Source organism: Xyrauchen texanus, chromosome 15, assembly GCF_025860055.1.
Source record: "Xyrauchen texanus isolate HMW12.3.18 chromosome 15, RBS_HiC_50CHRs, whole genome shotgun sequence".
Lineage (NCBI taxonomy): Eukaryota > Metazoa > Chordata > Actinopteri > Cypriniformes > Catostomidae > Xyrauchen > Xyrauchen texanus.
In genome coordinates this window covers 43360805-43381372 of record NC_068290.1, presented here as the reverse complement: position 1 = coordinate 43381372, position 20568 = coordinate 43360805, and the positions used below count along the sequence as shown (strand labels likewise).

The 20568-nt window shown below is 38.7% G+C and overlaps 3 protein-coding genes across 4 annotated transcripts in view; 1 reads left to right on the top strand and 2 right to left on the bottom strand.

The window, feature by feature from the left end:
• The window catches only part of foxo6a (forkhead box O6 a), a 47921-nt gene extending 40295 nt beyond the window's left edge, over window positions 1-7626 (bottom strand). Inside the window, exon 1 of the mRNA XM_052143909.1 lies at window positions 7122-7626. Within this exon, the coding sequence (XP_051999869.1) occupies window positions 7122-7523 (402 nt within the window). The 5' untranslated portion in view covers window positions 7524-7626. The remainder of the gene's footprint in view (window positions 1-7121) is intronic.
• Window positions 7627-10794: 3168 nt separating this feature from the next.
• On the bottom strand, window positions 10795-13512 carry med18 (mediator of RNA polymerase II transcription, subunit 18 homolog (yeast)). The gene is given in 4 exon segments (XM_052143920.1): window positions 10795-10991; window positions 10994-11088; window positions 11090-11306; window positions 12620-13512. Coding segments are annotated over 3 exon segments (501 nt in total). The 5' UTR covers window positions 11299-11306; window positions 12620-13512.
• A 1347-nt stretch (window positions 13513-14859) lies between these two features.
• The window catches only part of atg5 (ATG5 autophagy related 5 homolog (S. cerevisiae)), a 52615-nt gene continuing 46906 nt past the window's right edge, over window positions 14860-20568 (top strand). Inside the window, exons 1-3 of one of the 2 annotated variants that reach the window (XM_052143916.1) lie at window positions 14860-14939; window positions 15597-15736; window positions 15821-15948. In XM_052143916.1, the coding sequence (XP_051999876.1) occupies window positions 15629-15736; window positions 15821-15948 (236 nt within the window). In that variant the 5' untranslated portion in view covers window positions 14860-14939; window positions 15597-15628. Of the gene's footprint in view, window positions 14940-15537; window positions 15737-15820; window positions 15949-20568 lie in introns of both variants that reach the window. The other variant, XM_052143915.1, reaches the window with a different exon arrangement.

The window sequence follows — 20568 nt, the reverse complement described above, 5'->3', positions numbered from 1 at the left end:
AGAATTCATTGGAAACCCTAACAGCAACAGGAGAGTGGTGTCACTCTGCTGAGCGAGTATGCCATTGAGATGCCACCCAAATGCCCTGCGGCAGGGGCTCTACAGCCGGAACCAAATTGTTTGTGTGTTGCTCGATTTAATACCCGCATCCAAAACAGTATTTACCAGCTTCTCTTTCTCACTGACCTCTACTAGTGTCCAGATGTGTGTCTCTAATTCATTAAACTTCTCCTTCACTGACTTATTCCTTCATTCCTAAATGTATCATATGTGAATCCCTCACTGCTGATGGAAGAAGCTATAGTAAACATGTGGCATGCAATGCAGGAAGAAATAACATGAGCAGATGTCATGACTTACCGCAATTGTTTGTTGTTGTTATGGTTGTTCTTGCACGGCGAGGGTTTGAGATCGATGTGATTCGATGTAGTTCCTGATCAGTATTTCAGATTGATGCAATAATCCATGTAAAACACAGAGGATAAAATGAATCCACGCAATCGAGACGCGAGATGTGTATAAGCGGAAAAAAGAAAAGAAAAAAGAGAGAAACGGGAGCATGCTGTAAAATACACGCAGTAATAAACTGAAGCACGTGGTTTAATGGTAAAGGATAAAACAATTAACATATATGAATAAGCAATGCTAAGCAGGCTAGCAAGCTAAAAACACAGACTTGTGCAGCGTCCCGGCAGCAACCGGAAAATGAATAATTTGTCTAGGTTTCAGTGCTTCAGTAAACGCAGGATAACAACTCTTGTGGTCTTTCTTACCAACATTTCTTTCAGCCTGACAATCCTCATAGCTCTTGAAATGCCATATGGCCACTTGCCCATTGTTCAGCATCATGCCATCCAGTTTTTTGATGGCCCTCTCGGCAGCCTCAAAGGTAGTACAGTGGACAAATCCATAGCACTTAGACCCATTCTTGTCGCCAGTGACTGCAGGACAGGATGTCCCTGAAGACATAGAATAAGTCAAAAAGGGCTATGCTGTCATTGTCATCTGCCAGGCCCCTTATATAGATGTTGCTGATTCCACTTCTCCGCAAAGTGAAATTGGGCTTGGCCCACAGCAGTCTCATGGGCTGAAACACCATCATAGCCTGTGCAAGCTCAACATTGGCATGGCGTACGAAGTTAACATATCAGTACCCTGGAGAGCAGTTGGTCACTATGTCTCTGCAAAGCCGCACAGAGGAGATAGGACCAAAAAGATGAAGGTTTTAAGAAGCATGTCTTCGGTCACCTCTGGCCGGAGGTCTCCCACAAAGAAAGATCGGTCTGGCCTGTTGATAAGAACTACCTCTAGAATGCTGTTGACAGGAAGAGGCCATTGTACTGTAGCTGTCCATGTACAAAGATGTGCATCATCACCAAAACACAATTAGGGTGCTACACATGATCCTACACAGTAAAACCATAAACATAAATGATAACTGAAAATAATTTAAACCCTCATTACTGCCATAAATATGTATTCCCTTCAGCTCATGGAAAATAATTTTCCAGTACAGTGTAGTGGGTATTATTGTGCTGTGTGTTCAGTGTGTTCAGCACAAACCTTAATTGCTAATAACAAGATATACTAAATATATTTTGCATTAAATAGGGTTGCAGCACAGTTTTTTTAAAGACCCTTTTACCACCTGATCAAATAAAATTAAAACTATATGTCCATTCTGAAACAAACACAATCTCAAAATAAATCATGTATCACTGATTCTTGTATATATTTATTTCATATTACACATGCATATTATAGTTATTATACATCATTTTAAAATTGGTTTATTCCTAAGAATAAACAACAATATCTTCTTTAATTGAATGTAATGTTGGCGTATGTGTTTGGTTTTCTCTCTGTGTGTTTTCTGTTGCAGGGGCCTGCCCCCATTGGTTCCTCCATTTGCCTTTGTACCAGCCAATCACCGCCTGTCTTGTGTGATCAGCCAATTGCACGTGGAGTCCTGAGATCACCTAGGTCTATAAAATCCAAGATGGCTGTGATATGAGGGAACCTGTTTTGTATTGCTTGTGGTTTTTATTGACAAGCCTCTCAGTTTGTTTCTGTGCTTTATTTTCTTTTTTTCAACTTTGTACGGTCCTTGGACCTTTCAGCATACATGTTATATTTTTGAATTGGGAACAGGTTAGGGGCCCTGCACATGTTACAACATGTAGTCCTTAACACTGTCTAGTAACACCAGGTAAGGAGTGGTTGCCACCAATTTTATGTTTTTTGTTTTAGCTAGAGTAGGCAAATTTATTTTGTGTTTTTGTTTTCAGTAAGCCTTTTCTGCCTTTGGTTAGTTGGTTTTTGGTTTTCCTTGTTTCTTTTTGTTGGCAACACTCTCGTTCCCTTTTCACCATTTTTGTGTTTAAATTTTGTTTGATCATATGTATGTAAATACATTTAATTATTCTCTGTAAAGCCTGCTTCTTGCGCTTCAAGCCTTGTTGGTGGTCTGCTTAAGTTTCTTTGTTTATTTATACAAGGTTGTTCTAGTTGGTTCTGTTCTGGTTTATGTTGATGTACCTTCGATACCCCTAGATTAATAGAGACGTCCCTGCATGGCTGTTACATCCATGAACACTTGATGATGTAAAGAAGCTTTAGATTGTATAGAAAAAATTGTTATAAAAAATAATGCACACCTGAGATGTCCGCTGCAAATCGTGGCCACATTACATCAGGGTCAGCATTATTTTTCTATAATTAAACGGTTTGTTGTCATTTATTTCCTACATAATCCATCTCGTTCACTACAGTCACAAAATTCCGGCCTGTTGATACTTTCCTAGAATATCAAAATCCACAAAAGGGGGTAGACCCTTTTCTTATTTGGATACACTTTCCTTTTAAATGTAGACTAAAGACTCCTCTCTTCAGCCAAGCATACATCTCAATTATCCATCAATCCGTAGTTATGCCGCATTAGTCAGGTCTGCTGGAACCTAAAATGCTTCTTATATTTTATAACTCTGCTTTAAAATTAACTGAGTATCATCTACGCTAATATTATTCCTTTTGTTTCCTTGTCTATCCTGAGGGTACCAGAGCCTGCCAGATCAAGCTTCGGTCCAGCCTGATGTTTGACTGCCACCTAGGCCTGTCGCGATTATTAAATAATTGTCTGATTGCAGATATTTGATCTAACTGTGGTGATTTGAGATAACAGTGATTATTGTGCATTCAATCACAGTGTATTAACGGCATGTTTGAGTGTCTCGTTCAGTTAAATTCCGACCGCCTCACTGAGCCACAGCATTTATGATCTGGACTTGAAGATGTGATGCACGCGCCACCTGTGGAGGTTCACACCAAACTCCCCCCCCAAAAAATTTCAAATTTCAAACTTTCTTCATGTGAAATAAGGGCTCATGGGTTTAATTGGAGAGCCTTAGAGTAATGTGTGAAAGTGAAGAATTTTGGATAGAAATATTTTACTACTGCATACTTAACATAATATAATATCAGATCAGGTTGGCTGGCTGGGTTTCAACAACAACAAACACTAGACAAGACTAAAGATGACTAAAAAGATATTTTAAGTATTTAAAATATAATTTTTTATGTCATTCATAAGTTTTTAAAGCCTTAAAGAAATCATGTAAACGTTAAATATGACAAAATGACTTCTCAATGTTTATGAAGTAACAAAAGCATGACAATTTGTATGACAATTAATTGTCATAATCGTGGAAGCTCTAAAATGGACAATTAATAGTCATAATCACCACAACCTTGAGAGCCCTGAAACAGACAATGAATCATCATAATTGCAGTTATTTGTTTGACAATTAATCGTTAGCCAAATTTCATACTCGTGACAGCCCTACACCCACCTCTAGATATTGCTGAGCCATAACTACTAACTGCAGGCTGTGCCAGCCAGACAGCTAGGGGCACTTCGATGATTACTGTCTGCTTCACTTCAGATGATTACGATGGACTTTACAGAGAATGAACTGCTGCCAACTCCAGCCTAACAACAAGGATCCTTCACTGTCCACTGCCTGCCCCTCGGACTTCGAATAGACTTCACCAAAAATAAACTGCTTCCAGCTAGACTCCAATGCACACCTCACTGACCACTGCCTGCATCGTCGCAATCTTAGTGTGGAATCTACAGAGATCAAACTGCTGTCAACCCCAATCCAATGAACAGCAAGTAACACTTTCATTGACCACTGCTTGCTTCACTTCTCTTAAAATTAAATCCATAGACAATAAATTACGGCCAATTAGACAACAAATACTACCAAATCTTTACCATCCATTCAGCAATGCCTGCTGCATCTACCTACACTTCCGCAGTCCATTCAGGATGGACTTTTAAAGACAAATTAATTATTATAATTACAGTTTAATCAATATCCTTCAGATATAAACATTGCCTACCAAAAATCTACTCAGTTTACTCAATTAATACATGACTTAATGGGGTCTGAACAATGGGGTCTATAAGACATTACATTACAACCATATTTTCTGTAAAGCTGCTTTGAAATGATGTGCATGGTAAAAAAAAAAACACTGGTAACCTTAAAATGTAACTTCATAGAAAATGGATGAAAAACTGTGACACGTTTATTAATATTACAGACCTGTACTTAAAGTTCAATGGTCATCAGGGTTTATTATATTATGTATGCTGTGAATGAGCATGACGAACTGACAAGTGTTTTTGCTGAGGACTTAGGTTACTTGTACTAGTAAATTGGCACAGCTCTCAGAGAAGCACAATTCTTTTGACATCAACATGACAAGAAAAGTAACACAGTAAGACATTACAGTAATAAAAATAAACAATAGCGGACTGTAGACAAATGACATAATCCCTCCTTTATATCTCACTTTTTATCAATTTTTTCACATAAATCACATAAATTGTCACATAAATCATGAATTAGTGCATTTTATGGTTTTGAAGTATGAATGAGTATAATTATTTAGCATTTATAACTGTTATAAATTTGGCAAAAATAGAACGAAATTAGCTAATTATGCATATTGCTATAGTTATAGCAATATGAATAATTAGTTAATTTCATTCTATTTTTGCCAAATTTATAACAGTTATAAATGATTTATAATGCATTTGTAATTGAATTATTAGTCATTAATTAACCATTTTATAACCTTTAACAAAGAGAACATTAATGTAAAGTGCTACCCAAGCCTTTTCACAAGCCTAAACCTCAACTGAAATTGTTTCAGATGGTAGGATATGTATTTTGAGCAGAGGCACATTTGTTCACTGGAGTGGTGGTGGTGTAGTGGGCTAAAGCACATAACTGTCAATCAGAATGTCGCTGGTTCGATCCCCACAGCCACCACCATTGAGTCCTTGAGCAAGGCACTTAACTCCAGGTTGCTCCAGGGGGATTGTCCCTGAAATAAGTGCAATGTAAGTCACTTTGGATAAAAGCATCTTCCAAATGCATAAATGTAAATGTAATGTAAATGTTCACGTGTCATTTAGGATTGAGGTTAGAAGTATGACACAGTGAAAAATCACCTTCCTTATAGGACATGTCTGAACGGGCTCCATCCCATGTCAGCAGGATAGTTGCGGTTTTAGTGTGATGATGTTGTTTTACTAAAATAATGCACCTAATACCCCTTCAGATGCACCCTTGAACCGTTCATGACAAACGCTTACAGAGGCCCTGAACAATTAGAGCTGAGCAGACTGAGGGTCCATTGTTAGGCTAGAAACTCATTCCACCCTTTTTCTTTAACAATTCAAGTGGCAAACCACAATACTGACACTTCAGTGTGTCCTTTGTCTACAGTCAAACTGTGCATTTTGTTATATGTAGGATTTGTGGTTGTTGTCTACCTGTTTCATATACTGAATGCACTATAAGTCACTTAAGATAAATGCTGGAATGTAAATGTTGTTCACTCCAAAATAAATTTAACTTCATATTAATGCTCCTTTTTAAGGGTTTCATAAAGGGGTTCATTTATGACTAATAAGCCATTTTGAAATGCATTATTAATCACTGATATACAGTTATAACAAAATGGAGACTATGCAATACTTGCCCATTAGTATGCCATTTTATCACATGTTATAAAATCTTAATAAGACTTATTCAACATTAATAACCTATAACCTATGAAAATGTACCTTAATGTGTAATGCACACATATGAAGTATTTATTCAGGAGTTGCCAACATTAGAAACCTATGCACATAAAGTTCAGTATGGTTTAATGGTCATCAGTCTTTTTATTATGCTACATTTTTGGACTATTTGTCTTTATTATATGATATAATAGTCTATTTGTGCTGCACTGTGACATGCATCATGAGGGCATTTTAATATGTCATATTAATATAACAATGAAGAAGTGTATTAATTAAGCATTTATAACATTAAAATTCTTACTATCTGGCAAGTATTGCATGGAAGTAACCCGTTGTATTCATATTGTTATAAATGCTATATAACTTTAAGTAACCTTCTAAAGTAACTAAAGTAAAGTAACAAAGTAACTAAAGTTATGTTGAACAAGTGTGATGTTCAGACTCATAAGATGTAACTAAGGTGCAACCTACATGGGATGAATCAAGTGTGTGTTTTTGCTGAAAGAGTGAAGAAGGCAGTTGGATATAGAGACAGTTTGATAACGCATGGTTGAGTTTCTACCTATAATGCATCTAGCAGGAGTGCTGTGACTGCAAATATGAATTATACCTATACATTTCTCATACATCTTTTCATTATCACCGTTTTTTGTAGGCCTACATTAAATAAGTCACCTGATCTCCCTTGTCAGCTCAAAAACAAGATTCAATCACGTTACTCGAATGAATTCGAGGTCCAATACTATAAGAAGGTTAAATGAAGATGAGAATAGAATAATTTGGTAAAAACACATATCGCATTCTCCATTCATAGCCAACAGCCCTACACTGTATGTGCACTATATAGTGAGTGACAATATCCACTTAAGATTTTATTACCTTGTCTAACCTAATGTAGTCAAGTTGATTTAGTCACATTAATTCATATTTTTGACGTGAATTACACCACTTCTTAGAGATGTTACACGAGCATTTTAGGTTACCCAACGATATATTTTTCCTATGACGCGTTCGTTACCTTCCAGCCGGCAGAGCTGTTGCTGTCTCCTTTATCTTTGAAATAGGGCACATATCGGACCATCCAGTCGTAGATCTGTGACAGGGTGAGTCTTTTGTCGGGCGTGCTCTCGATGGCGCGGGTGATGAGCTCCGCGTAAGACTGGTTTCCCCACGCGTTCCGCCGGGACGAGCTCTTTGTTTTACGCAGCGCAGCTCCGGTGAAGCCGTGAAATCCTTCTGCATCCAACATGCAAGATGATGATGGAGCATGATCCGACTCCACTTTACAGATGCTCAGATCGAGCGACAGATCAGCGCTCAGCTCACACGAGGAGTCTGGCCAGCTGCACGAGCGAGGTCTACTCTCCATATCCACCTGATGAGCCTCCGCTTCATCCTCCTTCATCATCATCTTCATCATCTTAAACTGATGGCCGGTGAATGTCGTCAGTTGATGTCGTGTTGTCAGGAGGAGAGCGGATGCAGCAGTCGAGCGCGCATCATGTTGAAGTGTGATTGCAGTAATAATGGACGCATGAGTTCAGACAGCGGCTCATCTGCATTCCCAGTCTGATTTTAAATCAGTATGACCGTAAAGCGCATGGCAGCAGCATGAAGCAGAGATGAAGCAGCAACAGATAACGGACCTCACTGCACCAAGAGCGCAGAAAACTTCATACTGCACGAGACAAGTCCTGATACATGTTTGAATAAGTCACCCCCGCCCCTTCCAAAAAGCAATCTGTCCAAAGGACAATACTATTCTGATCCCATTCTATTGTACTATTTTCCATTATATGTACATTTTCTAAAGAATTTCTGACTCTATCTTGACAAAATCAATGTGCTCAGCAAAGTGTGTCCAAAGGTCAACATTATCTATTCTATAAACATTTCTCATTCTATTCTATTCTGTTCTACACTTGCATTGTATGGACCTACAGAGCTGAAATGTTCTTCTAAAAATCTTCATTTGTGTTCTGCAGAAAAAAGGCATGCACATCTGGGATGGCATGAGGGTGAGTAAACGATGAGAGAACTTTCATTTTAGGTGAACTATTCCTTTAATTTTTTATACTGGTCAGCATTTTATTTGGTTCCAGAAGGCCGTTTTTGGATGGTGACGCAATCTACTGTGTTAAAAATCAGAGGTAACTGTGAAAGCTGTTGGTTCAAATCCCACCAAGTGTTGATTCATGAACTATATCACCAAGGAATCCTCAAAGACACTGAAGCTTCGTTTTTCTTATTGACATTCCAAATATAGTGTTCGCCCAAGAACACTTGGGCTAACATTAAACATCAGACATGCATACAGGCACAACACAATGAGACATTTCAAGAGTGACATAATTCACCACAATCCAAATCCACAAAATATCCACAGGATACAAACATGAAGACTTTGCTTTGTCTACACCCAACACACCCACTGTTTCAGCACATTCACGTTACACAATATACCCACAGAGAACCAGATAATCTGACCTCACACTCATTATATGATGCATGCTAAACATAAGACCAGTGTGCTAGCATGCAACCTAGTGTTCTGCATATAGACTCAGGGCTCAGCCCTAGATCTCTAACACCTTTGTAACACACAAAACAATTATGTTAAATTTACTGTAAAAAATACAGAACACATTTCAGGGTTTACGGGATGTCATTTTGATGCCTGTATGCTTAAGTGTCAGTACTGTTTATATTATTAAATTATTTAAACTTGATATATTAACCTTCTGAAACGGTTAAAGTCTGCTTTTCACCTAACATGTATTGTTAAACACTGTAGTAACAACAAAAGTCCGCATGATGACTTAAAGTTCATCAAAAGTGTCCCTTCCAGGAGCTAAAAATAATACACATACAAAATCACTGAAGACATAAAGTCAATGGAAAGTTCTCACCACGATAGTACAATGTGTGTGTGTGGGTGCAGGTATATCAGCATTACAAGGACATCCCAAGTGTCCCCATAAGTTAGGGGAGAGAACATATCAGTAGATGAGTAAAACAACCATTATACAATACATTATTCCTCTATACTAATTAGTGTTTATGTGATGATATTGTTTATGGTTTCTATGGCTGAAATGGCTTGCATCAGTTAGCTCTTTAGCTGCCAGTTGCAGGTGTGTGTGTGGAGGTCATGCAGACTCATGCGCACATTCTAATCAGTATTACTGATACTGAAATGTTGTTTGTAAATCGCCAACCACAACATATGATGAAGGCCTATTTAAAAAAAGCTCATAATATGGTTATGCTTATTATCTGGATAATACATTCACAAAAGACTGACAAATAGTTTGACACATGCCTTTTTTAAATATTAAAGATACACTGATATTTCGAATTTGTGGTATCTGCATCATTAATTCCATTTTTATGAATGAATGCACACTAAAACTTTAAATTAAGCTGCTTGTCAGGCTGGCTTTTTTCATTAATGCAAATCAATATTCTAAAAATGATTTTAAAGACTATTTTCTTGTTTCCTTATCTGCTGAAATCTTTTACATAATTAAAGTTTTCCTTTAAGCCTAATTTTATATGATAAAAATCTCCCTTCATGTGAAAACATATTACAATTTCATGTTTACTGTATTGAAGGAAAATTAAAGGTATACATAAAGTAGATTTTTTTCTTTTAAGAATTGATTGCGTTGGCACATGATATGGGTGAATGCCACTGATGAACTGCACTCTAAAGTTAGCTGTCAAAGGTGACATTAGTGCTTTATAAGAAAAACAAGCTCAATGCAGGAACAATTTTCTTCCAACATAAAGCATATGAACATAAACAAAGCATATGAACATTGTCTTCTGAATAATAGCAGACAAGTGAATATGTGGCTAATTGCCTGGACAATGTTTTGCTAATGCATCAAGAACTACAAATGAAGATTCCATATTTAGAAATCAAACATGATGTGGTGTTATTAATGCATATGACAACAGTACAAAACAGGATTTTAGCACAGGTAAGGGGTGTTCTTAGGCACAACTCACTACATATGAGCTGGAAATTGGAAAGAAATGGAGTAAAAGAGCCATCTAGAGGTGGAACAGAAGAAAGGTTTTCACCCAATCAGTTTTGGGTGAGAACAGACCAAAATGTAACACAATTTTCACTATAAATCTTGACATCTGCATTATCCTTCACAAAAGAGACAAAGGGGGCAACAAAGGCTATCCTGCCTGGTCCAAATCGACAGACGGTCTACTGTGGCACAAGTCACAGAACATTTTAATGATTTTTATGGGAGGAAGGTGTCACAACACAGTGCATCGCACCCTGCTGCGTATGGGGCTTTGTAGCCACAGACCAGTCAGAGTGCTCATGATGACCCCTGTGCACCGTCAAAGTGCCTACAATGGGCATGTGAGCATCGGAACAGGACCTTGGAGCAGTGGACGAAGGTCGCCTGGTCTGATGAGTCCTATTCGTAAAGCTGTTTGAAAACAATGTTTATTTTTGTCATTATTTTCTTCATTATTTTGAAGCTGATTTGAAGAAATCAGCTTCAAAATATGGAAAATATTAATTTTGAGAAAATAAGCATTTTATCCATCACAAGTAGGCCTATAACAATTAAAGTACAAATATTACAAGCGACGTTTGAGTTCTAACTGCACACTAAAACACCCCCCAATTAAAAATCGCTAATGTATTCAAGTCTCTGAATCTACATGAGTCTCTTGGGGTCAATCTTCTCCAGGGGCACCAGAGGTTTCAGCTGCTCTGCGAAGCTCCTCATGTCTTCAGAGACAATGTCTTGTCCTGCAGGTGCCAGCACACTCAGCTCAACCAGATACGACAGAGACAGCGGCTCTGTGTTCTCCGTGTTTCCCACCACCAGCACACGTGACAGTTTGCTCACCACTTTATGGCGCCCTTGCGGAACACCTTGCCCTTAGCCACAAACTCACGGTCCATGCAGAAGCCTCTCTCGTTGAGGAATTCTGGCAAGCTGTGCAAGGCTCTTGTCACCCACCTCAGGCTGGCCCATGTAGCGCAGATGCCAGGGTGCGGTGGGGTGGAGAAGAAAACGGCGAGCACGCAGGAGGAACGGGATGCCCCGTTGACCCTTAAGTAGATACACCAGCTCATAATCAACAAAGCTCTCAGGCTCCATGTTATCACACAAACCTCTGAGTCGATGTAAGAGACTCTCCATAGACTGGTCCATTACACAGCCTGTAACAAATAGAAAAAATAAATAAAAAAAATAAACATCAGAAATAGTTACAATCAGATGTCTTAGGGATACTGACAAATAAGGATGTCTGAGATGATAAAAAGTAGAAAACACATGAAACACATGTGTCAAATTCTTAAAAATGTTATCTTTGTATTCGTGTTGGTGTTATGCATTTTTTTTTGTAATGACTAATAAAACTCAATTGCCATGACTCATGAAAATGTCAAGTGGTTTAACTATCGAGTTAAATACATTCAGTAATCTTTTTATGTGGTCCTCTGAAGGTGTCCTGTGGTATCTGGCACCAAGACGTCAGCAGCAGATCCTTCAAGTCCTGTAAGTTGCGAGGTGGGGCCTCCATGGATCGGACTTGTTGGTCCAGCACATCCCACAGATGCTCAATTGGATTGAGATCTGGGAATTTGGAGGCCAAGTCAACTCTTTGTCATGTTCCTCAAACCATTCCTGAACAATTTCTGCAGTGTGGCAGGTCGTATTATCCTGCTGAAAGAGGCCATTGCCATCAGGGAATACCATTGCCATGAAGGGGGGTACGTGGTCTGTAACAATTTTTAGGTAGGTGGTACGTGTCAAAGTATCATCCACATGAATGCCAGGACCCAAGGTTTCCCAGCTAAACATTGCCTCCACCGGCCTGAATTCTTCCATGGTACATCACGCTGCCATCTCTTCTCCAGGTAAACGATGCACACGTACCCAGCCATCCACATGATCTAAAAGAAAACTAGATTTTTCAGACCAGGCCACCTTCTTCCATTAGTCCATGGTCCATTTCTGACACTTACACATTGTAGGTAGTGAACAAAGATCAGCATGGGCTGTCTGACAGTGTCTCTAAACAGCCCCATACGCAGCAAGCTGCAATGCACTGTGTGCCCTAACACCTTTCTAACATGGCCAGCATTATGTTTATCAACAATTTGTGCTACAGTAGCTCTTCTACGGGATCAGACCAGACGGGGTAGCCTTTGCTCCCCACGCACATCAAAGAGCCTTGGGTGCCCATGACCCTGTTGCCGGTTCACCAGTTGTCCTTCCTTGGACCTCTTTTGGTAGATACTTACCACTGCATGCCGGGAACTCCCCACAAGACCCGTCGTTTTGGTGATGCTCTGATCCAGTTGTCTAGCCATCACAATTTAGCCCTTGTCAAAGTCACTCAGCTCCTTATGCTTGCCCATTTTTCCAGCTTCCAACACATGAAATTCAAGAACTGACTGTTCACTTGCTGCCTATTATATCCCTCCATGACAGGTGGCATTGTAACAAGATAATAAATGTTATTCACCTGTAAGTGGTTTTAATGTTGTGGCTGATCAGTGTCTTCACACTTTTTCCCCCTCACAGGCTTCACAATCCAGATCAGTAGGTGGCAGAAATGCACCTTTTGTTCATTTGCCAACTGCCATAAAACACAGAAGTAGCAGTAGTTGCAGCAGCAGCAGACCCCCATGACTAATCATTATGGTCTAAACTTTATAGGGACCTGCCTGTTTTTATTTTATCTGAATTAATTTACAGCCTGGCATAACTAGAAAAATTACAGTCACTATATTACTATGACTTTATTTCCATATTTCATGACCTTGATAATACTTTATAACCTTATTCAAGGAATGTACTTTATATATACTATATATATAAATATTTTAATTTTTTTCAGAAGGAAATGCTACTCCAAGATAGCTCAAGGAACAAAATTGTAATAATGTGGCACATGTCCAAAAAAAAAACATGTACCATGCCGAAAAAGGGTATTACCATGCTCCTTCAGCACATAATACATTTTTAAGAGTTAGAAGTTAGAATGCACAGAAGCTATAAGGCAGAAATGGCCATAACCAGTTGAGGTTCCAATGATAAATTGATAGTTTACATTGCAGCAGATACTCCATCATATTGATGGTTCCACCAGTGACGGGCGGAGCATCCATCACTGACTTCTCTCTTATCAAACTACACCACTAACTGATCTAGCTGTTGATAAACATGAACAATAAAAGACAAAGAGACGGTAGTCTTACTGCTAAAGACACTGTCAATATAGTTAAGAATGGATGGAATAATTGCAAACCATATCATTTACTTGAAGTAAAAGGAAAAACTCAGATGAACGCAGCGAATACTTTATATAAAATATTGTCATCGAATAAAGCAAGTAAATCGTAGCCGCAAATATATTTGTAGATCACGCATGCGCAGTTGCCATGGAAGATACCGCACATGCGCAGTGTTTCTTCTCTTGCTCAATGAATGGTTGCTGTGTGACCATAGCGTCATCTACTGGACTACTGAGATCGCACAACCTGTTTCCTACCATTTAACACTTGTGTAAATATGACACAAACAAACTGAAAGAATATGAACATTTGAATAAATTAACATACACCTGCGTTATATATGGTTCAACATAAAAAGAGTTAGATCCTGTATGCTGTAGTGTAAACTAGCACAACTTCCACCACCCTACTGTTGCAATACAGATGCAATAAAGTGCTCATAATTGAATCGTTCTATTGAACAGACTCTTTTCATGAATATATATATATATATATATATATATATATATATATATATATATATATATATATATATATATATATATATATATATATATATATATATATACGTATGTACAAATACCAATCTGTTATATACAGATGCAATGGAATGTAATGACAGAAGAGGTAGGATATGTTAAATAAATATAATTGACTAGACTGTGTATTGCACATAATTATTGCTCAATGGGGCGGCTTTAACTGTTCATGAGATGGCTAGCCTGAGGGAAAAAACTGTTCCTGTGTCTGACCGTTCTGGTGCTCAGAGCTCTGAAGCGTCGCTAGGAAGACAACAGTTCAAAAAGGTTGTGGGCAGGGTGAGTGGGATCCAGAGTGATTTTTCAAGCACTTTTCCTCACTCTGGTCGTGTATTGTTCTTGAAGGGAGGGCATGGGGGCAACCAATAATCCTCTCAGCAGTCTGAACTGTCCTTTGTAGTCTTCTGATATCAAATTTTATAGCTGCACAAAACCAGACAGTTACTGAAGTGCAGAGGACAGACTCAATGACTGCTGAGTAGAACTGAATCAGCAGCGCCTGTGGCAGGTTGAACTTCCTCAACTGGTGAAGGAAGTAGGCCTACAACCTCTGCTGGGCCTTTTTCACAATGGTTGGATGAGGCCGATGACAGTGGTTTCGTCTGCAAACGTCAGAAGCTTGAGAGAGGGATCCTTGTGCAGTCATTTATATAAAGGGAGAAGAGTAGTGGGGAGAGTACACATCCCTGGGGGCACCAGTGCTTATCATACAGGTGCTGGAAGTGAATTTCTGTCTTACTTGCTGCTGCCAGTCTGTCAAAAAGCTGGTAATCCACTGATAGATAGATGTGGGAACATTTGTGTGTGTGTGTGTAATATATTTTTATTTCATTTTTTAAAAGCATCCATGGGAATGGCACTAGACGTTTTCTCTGGGACTTGTATTATGAAAGTTTAAGGATCTTTTGGACTTTTATTTTGAAGGTTATTGCCAACGTAAGGCTGCATGTCATCGCTGGGTTTTGAAGATGAGCTCAACTGTAATGCTCACTGTCGACGCTTAATTAATGTAATTTGTTCATCTGTTTTCTATCTGTTGTTCATGTTCAGATGTAGGAGGTGATGTGATCTTTAGGACAGGGGTATTTTTATCGCTTCAAGGGCGTTAGTACGCGTTTAATGTTGTGCTATCAGTGTTAGCTTTATTTACATACATGATCACATTTACTGCTTCAGAAGCATTAATAAATATCACAAATACTGTGTCTGTGAGTTTAATCTTTTGGTTTATTACGTTTGCCAGTGTTCTGTTTTTCATAGATAGTTGAAATACTGACAGCAGAGCATTAGCAGAGAGACTAAATTAGCATCTTTGACTTCACGTGAATCTGATGATTATTGTAGGATCGATTATGTTTATAAGCACTTTATTATTGGTCCAGTCAGTTCTTTAGAAGGTGTGATTATATTACATAGAACACTTGAAGAGATATGAATGGGTTACTCTGCTGATTATATTTGTTTATGGTTCATGCCAGTTCATTTCCGGTTTACTACAGTACTGTGTCAGTTAGTCTCTCTCTGTGTGTCGTGTTGTGTTATATTAGGCTGTTTGTCAGGTTTATTTAAGTTTATGCCAAGACATCTTGATATCCTTATATTATAAGATTCCAGTGGTTTTAACTCCGTGCTGGCTCTTATGTGTCCTGAACCGATCAATCTGAAGACATTATATGTGTCACCTGGAGAAAGAAGAACATGGCAGATGACAAGGATGTCCTCCGAGATGTTTGGTTTGGAAGGATACCAGCCTGTTTTACAATGTCTCCAGAGGAGAGCACGGAGAGAGAAGCAGAACCATACTATGTAAGTTAAGAGAATGTACACTCTCTTTCTGCTGTATAATATGTAATTTGATATTACCTGACCTGTTCTCTTGTCCTCCATCAGCTACTCCTCCCGCGGGTCAGCTACCTGACGCTAGTCACTGATAAAGTCAAGAAACATTTTCTCAAAGTCATAAAGGCAGAAGACGTGGAGGAGATGTGGTTTGAATATGAAGGAACGCCACTCAAATGGTGGGTTAAAAATCTCTGATTTTTGATCGAAACTTTAAAACATTGACGCTGGGTTTTCTGTTTGTTTTTTCAAGGTTAAAATGGTTCTTCTAAAGGTGCAAGCCGATTTACAACACATTTTTGTTATAAATAAATGAGTAAACCAAGAAATTCATAATGAAATTTAATATACACATTTGATACATTTGTATTTGTTTAGTGCTTTTCACAACACCCATCGTTTCAAAGCAGCTTTACAGAAGATCAGGCATTAACAGACAATGAAACTGTAATGTCTATAATGTCTTCGTCATCATTGTATAGTTTGATTAAATATGACTGTAAATTGTGTATAAAAATAAGTAATTAAATCATAATTGTATTAATAAGTGAGCAAGCTGAAGGCGACTGTGGCAAGGAACACAAAACTCCATATAATTTTGGTGAAAAATAACTTTATGGGAAACCAGTCTCAATGTGTGGGCCAGTTCCCCTCTGACTAACATCATGAATATAATGTGAATATTAGTAATTTGTGTGCAGTGCAAGTCATGGTTTAAAATTAATAAACTAAGTAAGTGTTAAGGGTCAGTGTTTAAACATAGATTTTGTATGAATTGTAAGATTAATGACTAATGTCCATCCTGGATTAACTGCAGAAGTTCACATAGATGCAATTGTCCTTTGTTATTTGGCTGATGAAGGCATTTGTTGGCAAATAATTGAAAGTCTATGTATTCCATTTTAAGAGTGTAGTCCACCATTAGACCAAGGTGACACAGACAGAGATCAGTGAGGTACATCGCAGTTCAACCAGTAGGCCATTTCAGTGAGGTCTATCTTAAGTCCAAGGTTCAGGTAGTGGCATATGAAGTATTCCATGCCTTAAGGTTGGAGTTGGCATCAGTTCAACCCCTGAAGTAATAATTTCATAAAAGCAATATTTATGAGGTGGAAGTTCTACAATCATTGGACATTTGATTTTTAAAGTACAGATTGGAATCAAATGTAACACCTAAGATCTTGACTGCAGAATGTAACAGTACATCCAACGAGTGACAAATTATATTTTAGCTGCTTATTTTTAGAGCTTTTTGGTCCAATAATTAGTACCTCTGTTTTGTCGGAATTGAGTTGAAAGTAATTTATGGCCATCCAATCTTTTATTTCATTGATACACTCTGCTTATTTGGAGAATTGTGAAATTTCATTGGGTTTCGAAGAAATGTAAAGTTGGGGATCGTTGGCATAACAGTGTAAACTTATTCCACAATTCCTGATAATATCTCCCAGCGAAATGTCAACATAATTCTACAGCCTATTCAAGAGAATGTCATTATATATGGTGTCGAAGGCAGCACTAAGATCTATAAGCACTAGAAGAGAAATGCAGCCATGATCAGATGTTAAGAGCAAGTCATTTGTAACTATGATAAGTGCAGTTTCTGTATTGTGATGGGGCGTAAATCCTGACTAAAATTGTTATATATATATATATATATATATATATATTTCTCTCTAGAATGAAAATGAACATAGTTGTGAGGACACTACATTTTCTAGTATTTTTGACATAAATGAGATATTTGAAATCGGCCTGTAATTACCAATTCTCCAGGATCAAGTTGTGGCTTCTTAATAAGCGAGACATGTCCTTAGGATAGTGAAGAGTTAATGATATTATGAAGAGGTTCTGAGTTTACAGGGAATATCTCTTTTGAGAGCTTAGTTGTTATTGGATCTAATTTATATGTTGTGATTTTTTTCTCTTTTCTCCACACTTTGGAATGCCCAATTTCCAATGCACTCTAAGTCCTCGTGGTGGTGTAGTGACTCACCTCAATCCAGGTGGTGGAGGACGAATCTTAGTTGCCTCTGAGTCCGTCAATCCGCACATCTTATCACATGGCTTGTTGAGCGTGTTACCACGTAGACCTAGCGTGTGTGGAGCCTTCACACACAACTCACCACGAACCCTACGGGCAGCGAGAACCACATATTATAGCAACCACAAGGAGGTTACCCCATGTGACTACCTTGTCTAGCAACTGGGCAAATTTGGTTGCTTTGGAGACCTGGCTGGAGTCACTCAGCACGCCCTGAATTCGAACTCACGACTCCAGGGGTGGTAGTCATGTTGTGGCTTTTGATGTTTTGTTAGCTCTTTATGACCTATGACAGCAAAGGTTTGAAGTTGCTCTTGAGGAAAATTATGAGAGACTATTTTCTGTGGTACTGTGACAGAGGATTGCATAATTCCATTTTGATTATTTCAATTTTATAAGTAAATAAATGAAGTCATTACTGTTGTGCTTTCACAGAATATCTGGTTCAGTCGAGCCTTCATTCGTAACCAATTTAGCCACAGTACTGAATAAATACCTTGGATTGTTGTGGTTATTTTCTATGAGTTTGCTAAAATATGCTGACCTGGCAGCTTTTAGTGGCTGTCTGTAGGTACAGACACTATCCTTCCATGCACTGTAAAATACCTCTAATTTTCCATACTTCCGCTCCATTTTCCGAGCTGCTCTCTTCAGAGTATGAATGGGATCATTGTACCATGGTGCGGGGCTTTTTTCTTTAATCAAGGCGATTACATATTACTTCAAGTTCTTCAAGATTATTAGTGAAGCTATCTTTAGTGGTTGAAAGAATAGTTCTACCTGAATGATAGCGTGGTGTAGATTGAAGAACATTAGCTGACCTGGCCACCAAAACTGCCATTCCGCATCTCAGCATAGCATTCTGAGATGATATTCTCACCAAAATTATACAGAGCTGTCATCTACAGTAACTCCGATAACCGCTCTGTACAGCTGTGGTGAGAAGAACATCATCTGCGGGTTGGCGGTGTTTTGGCAGCATGGGGGTCCTACAAAATATTAGGTAGGTGATTTTATTGTTGTGGCTGATCAGTGTATGTATGTATGTATGTATGTATGTGTGTGTGTGTGTGTGTGTTTGTGTGTGTGTGTGTGTGTGTGTGTGTGTGTGTATATATATATATATATATATATATATATATACACTCACCTAAAGGATTATTAGGAACAACTGTTCAATTTCTCATTAATGCAATTATCTAATCAACCAATCACATGGCAGTTGCTTCAATGCATTTAGGGGTGTGGTCCTGGTCAAGACAATCTCCTGAACTCCAAACTGAATGTCGGAATGGGAAAGAAAGGTGATTTAAGCAATTTTGAGCGTGGCATGGTTGTTGGTGCCAGACGGGCGGTCTGAGTATTTCACAATCTGCTCAGTTACTGGGATTTTCACGCACAACCATTTCTAGGGTTTACAAAGAATGGTGTGAAAAGGAAAAACATCCAGTATGCGGCAGTCCTGTGGGCGAAAATGCCTTGTTGATGCTAGAGGTCAGAGGAGAATGGGCCGACTGATTCAAGCTGATAGAAGAGCAACTTTGCCTGTAATAACCACTCGTTACAACCGAGGTATGCAGCAAAGCATTTGTGAAGCCACAACACGCACAACCTTGAGGCGGATGGGCTACAACAGCAGAAGACCCCACCGGGTACCACTCATCTCCACTACAAATAGGAAGAAGAGGCTACAATTGGCAAGAGCTCACCAAAATTGGACAGTTGAAGACTGGAAAAATGTTGCCTGGTCTGATGAGTCACGATTTCTGTTGAGACATTCAGATGGTAGAGTCAGAATTTGGCGTAAACAGAATGAGAACATGGATCCATCATGCCTTGTTACCACTGTGCAGGCTGGTGGTGGTGGTGTAATGGTGTGGGGGATGTTTTCTTGGCACACTTTAGGCCCCTTAGTGCCAATTGGGCATCATTTAAATGCCACGGCCTACCTGAGCATTGTTTCTGACCATGTCCATCCCTTTATGGCCACCATGTACCTATCCTCTGATGGCTACTTCCAGCAGGATAATGCACCATGTCACAAAGCTCGAATCATTTCAAATTGGTTTCTTGAACATGACAATGAGTTCACTGTACTAAAATGGCCCCCACAGTCAACAGATCTCAACCCAATAGAGCATCTTTGGGATGTGGTGGAACGGGAGCTTCGTGCCCTGGATATGCATCCCACAAATCTCCATCAACTGCAAGATGCTATCCTATCAATATGGGCCAACATTTCTAAAGAATGCTTTCAGCACCTTGTTGAATCAATGCCACATAGAATTAAGGCAGTTCTGAAGGCGAAAACAGTATTAGTATGGTGTTCCTAATAATCCTTTAGGTGAGTGTATGTATATATATATATATATATATATATATATATATATATATATATATATATATATTAGACACTTCACTGTGTGTATCACTCCGCTTGTGTTCGTGCTCTTCTAAACTAAAGTGTAAGAGCAGTGCAGATCTGTTAGGAGTTCTGTCTTTTTTTTTTAAATGACATGTTAGCCAGCAGGTGGTGGAAAAAGATAATTTTTGTGTGTAATATGAGCCAGTTGGTGACGTAATTTGAATCCGTTAGTCATTGTTTACATAGAACAGCGCTCCGTGATCGCTCGTATTACCACTACATTACTTAAGCTAGGAGCTTTAAATGAACAATTTCAGGATTAAGGCTCATCGCAGCTGAGAGACACAACAGACTGTTTGATTACAGAACTCGAGGCGTTTACCGAGTTTT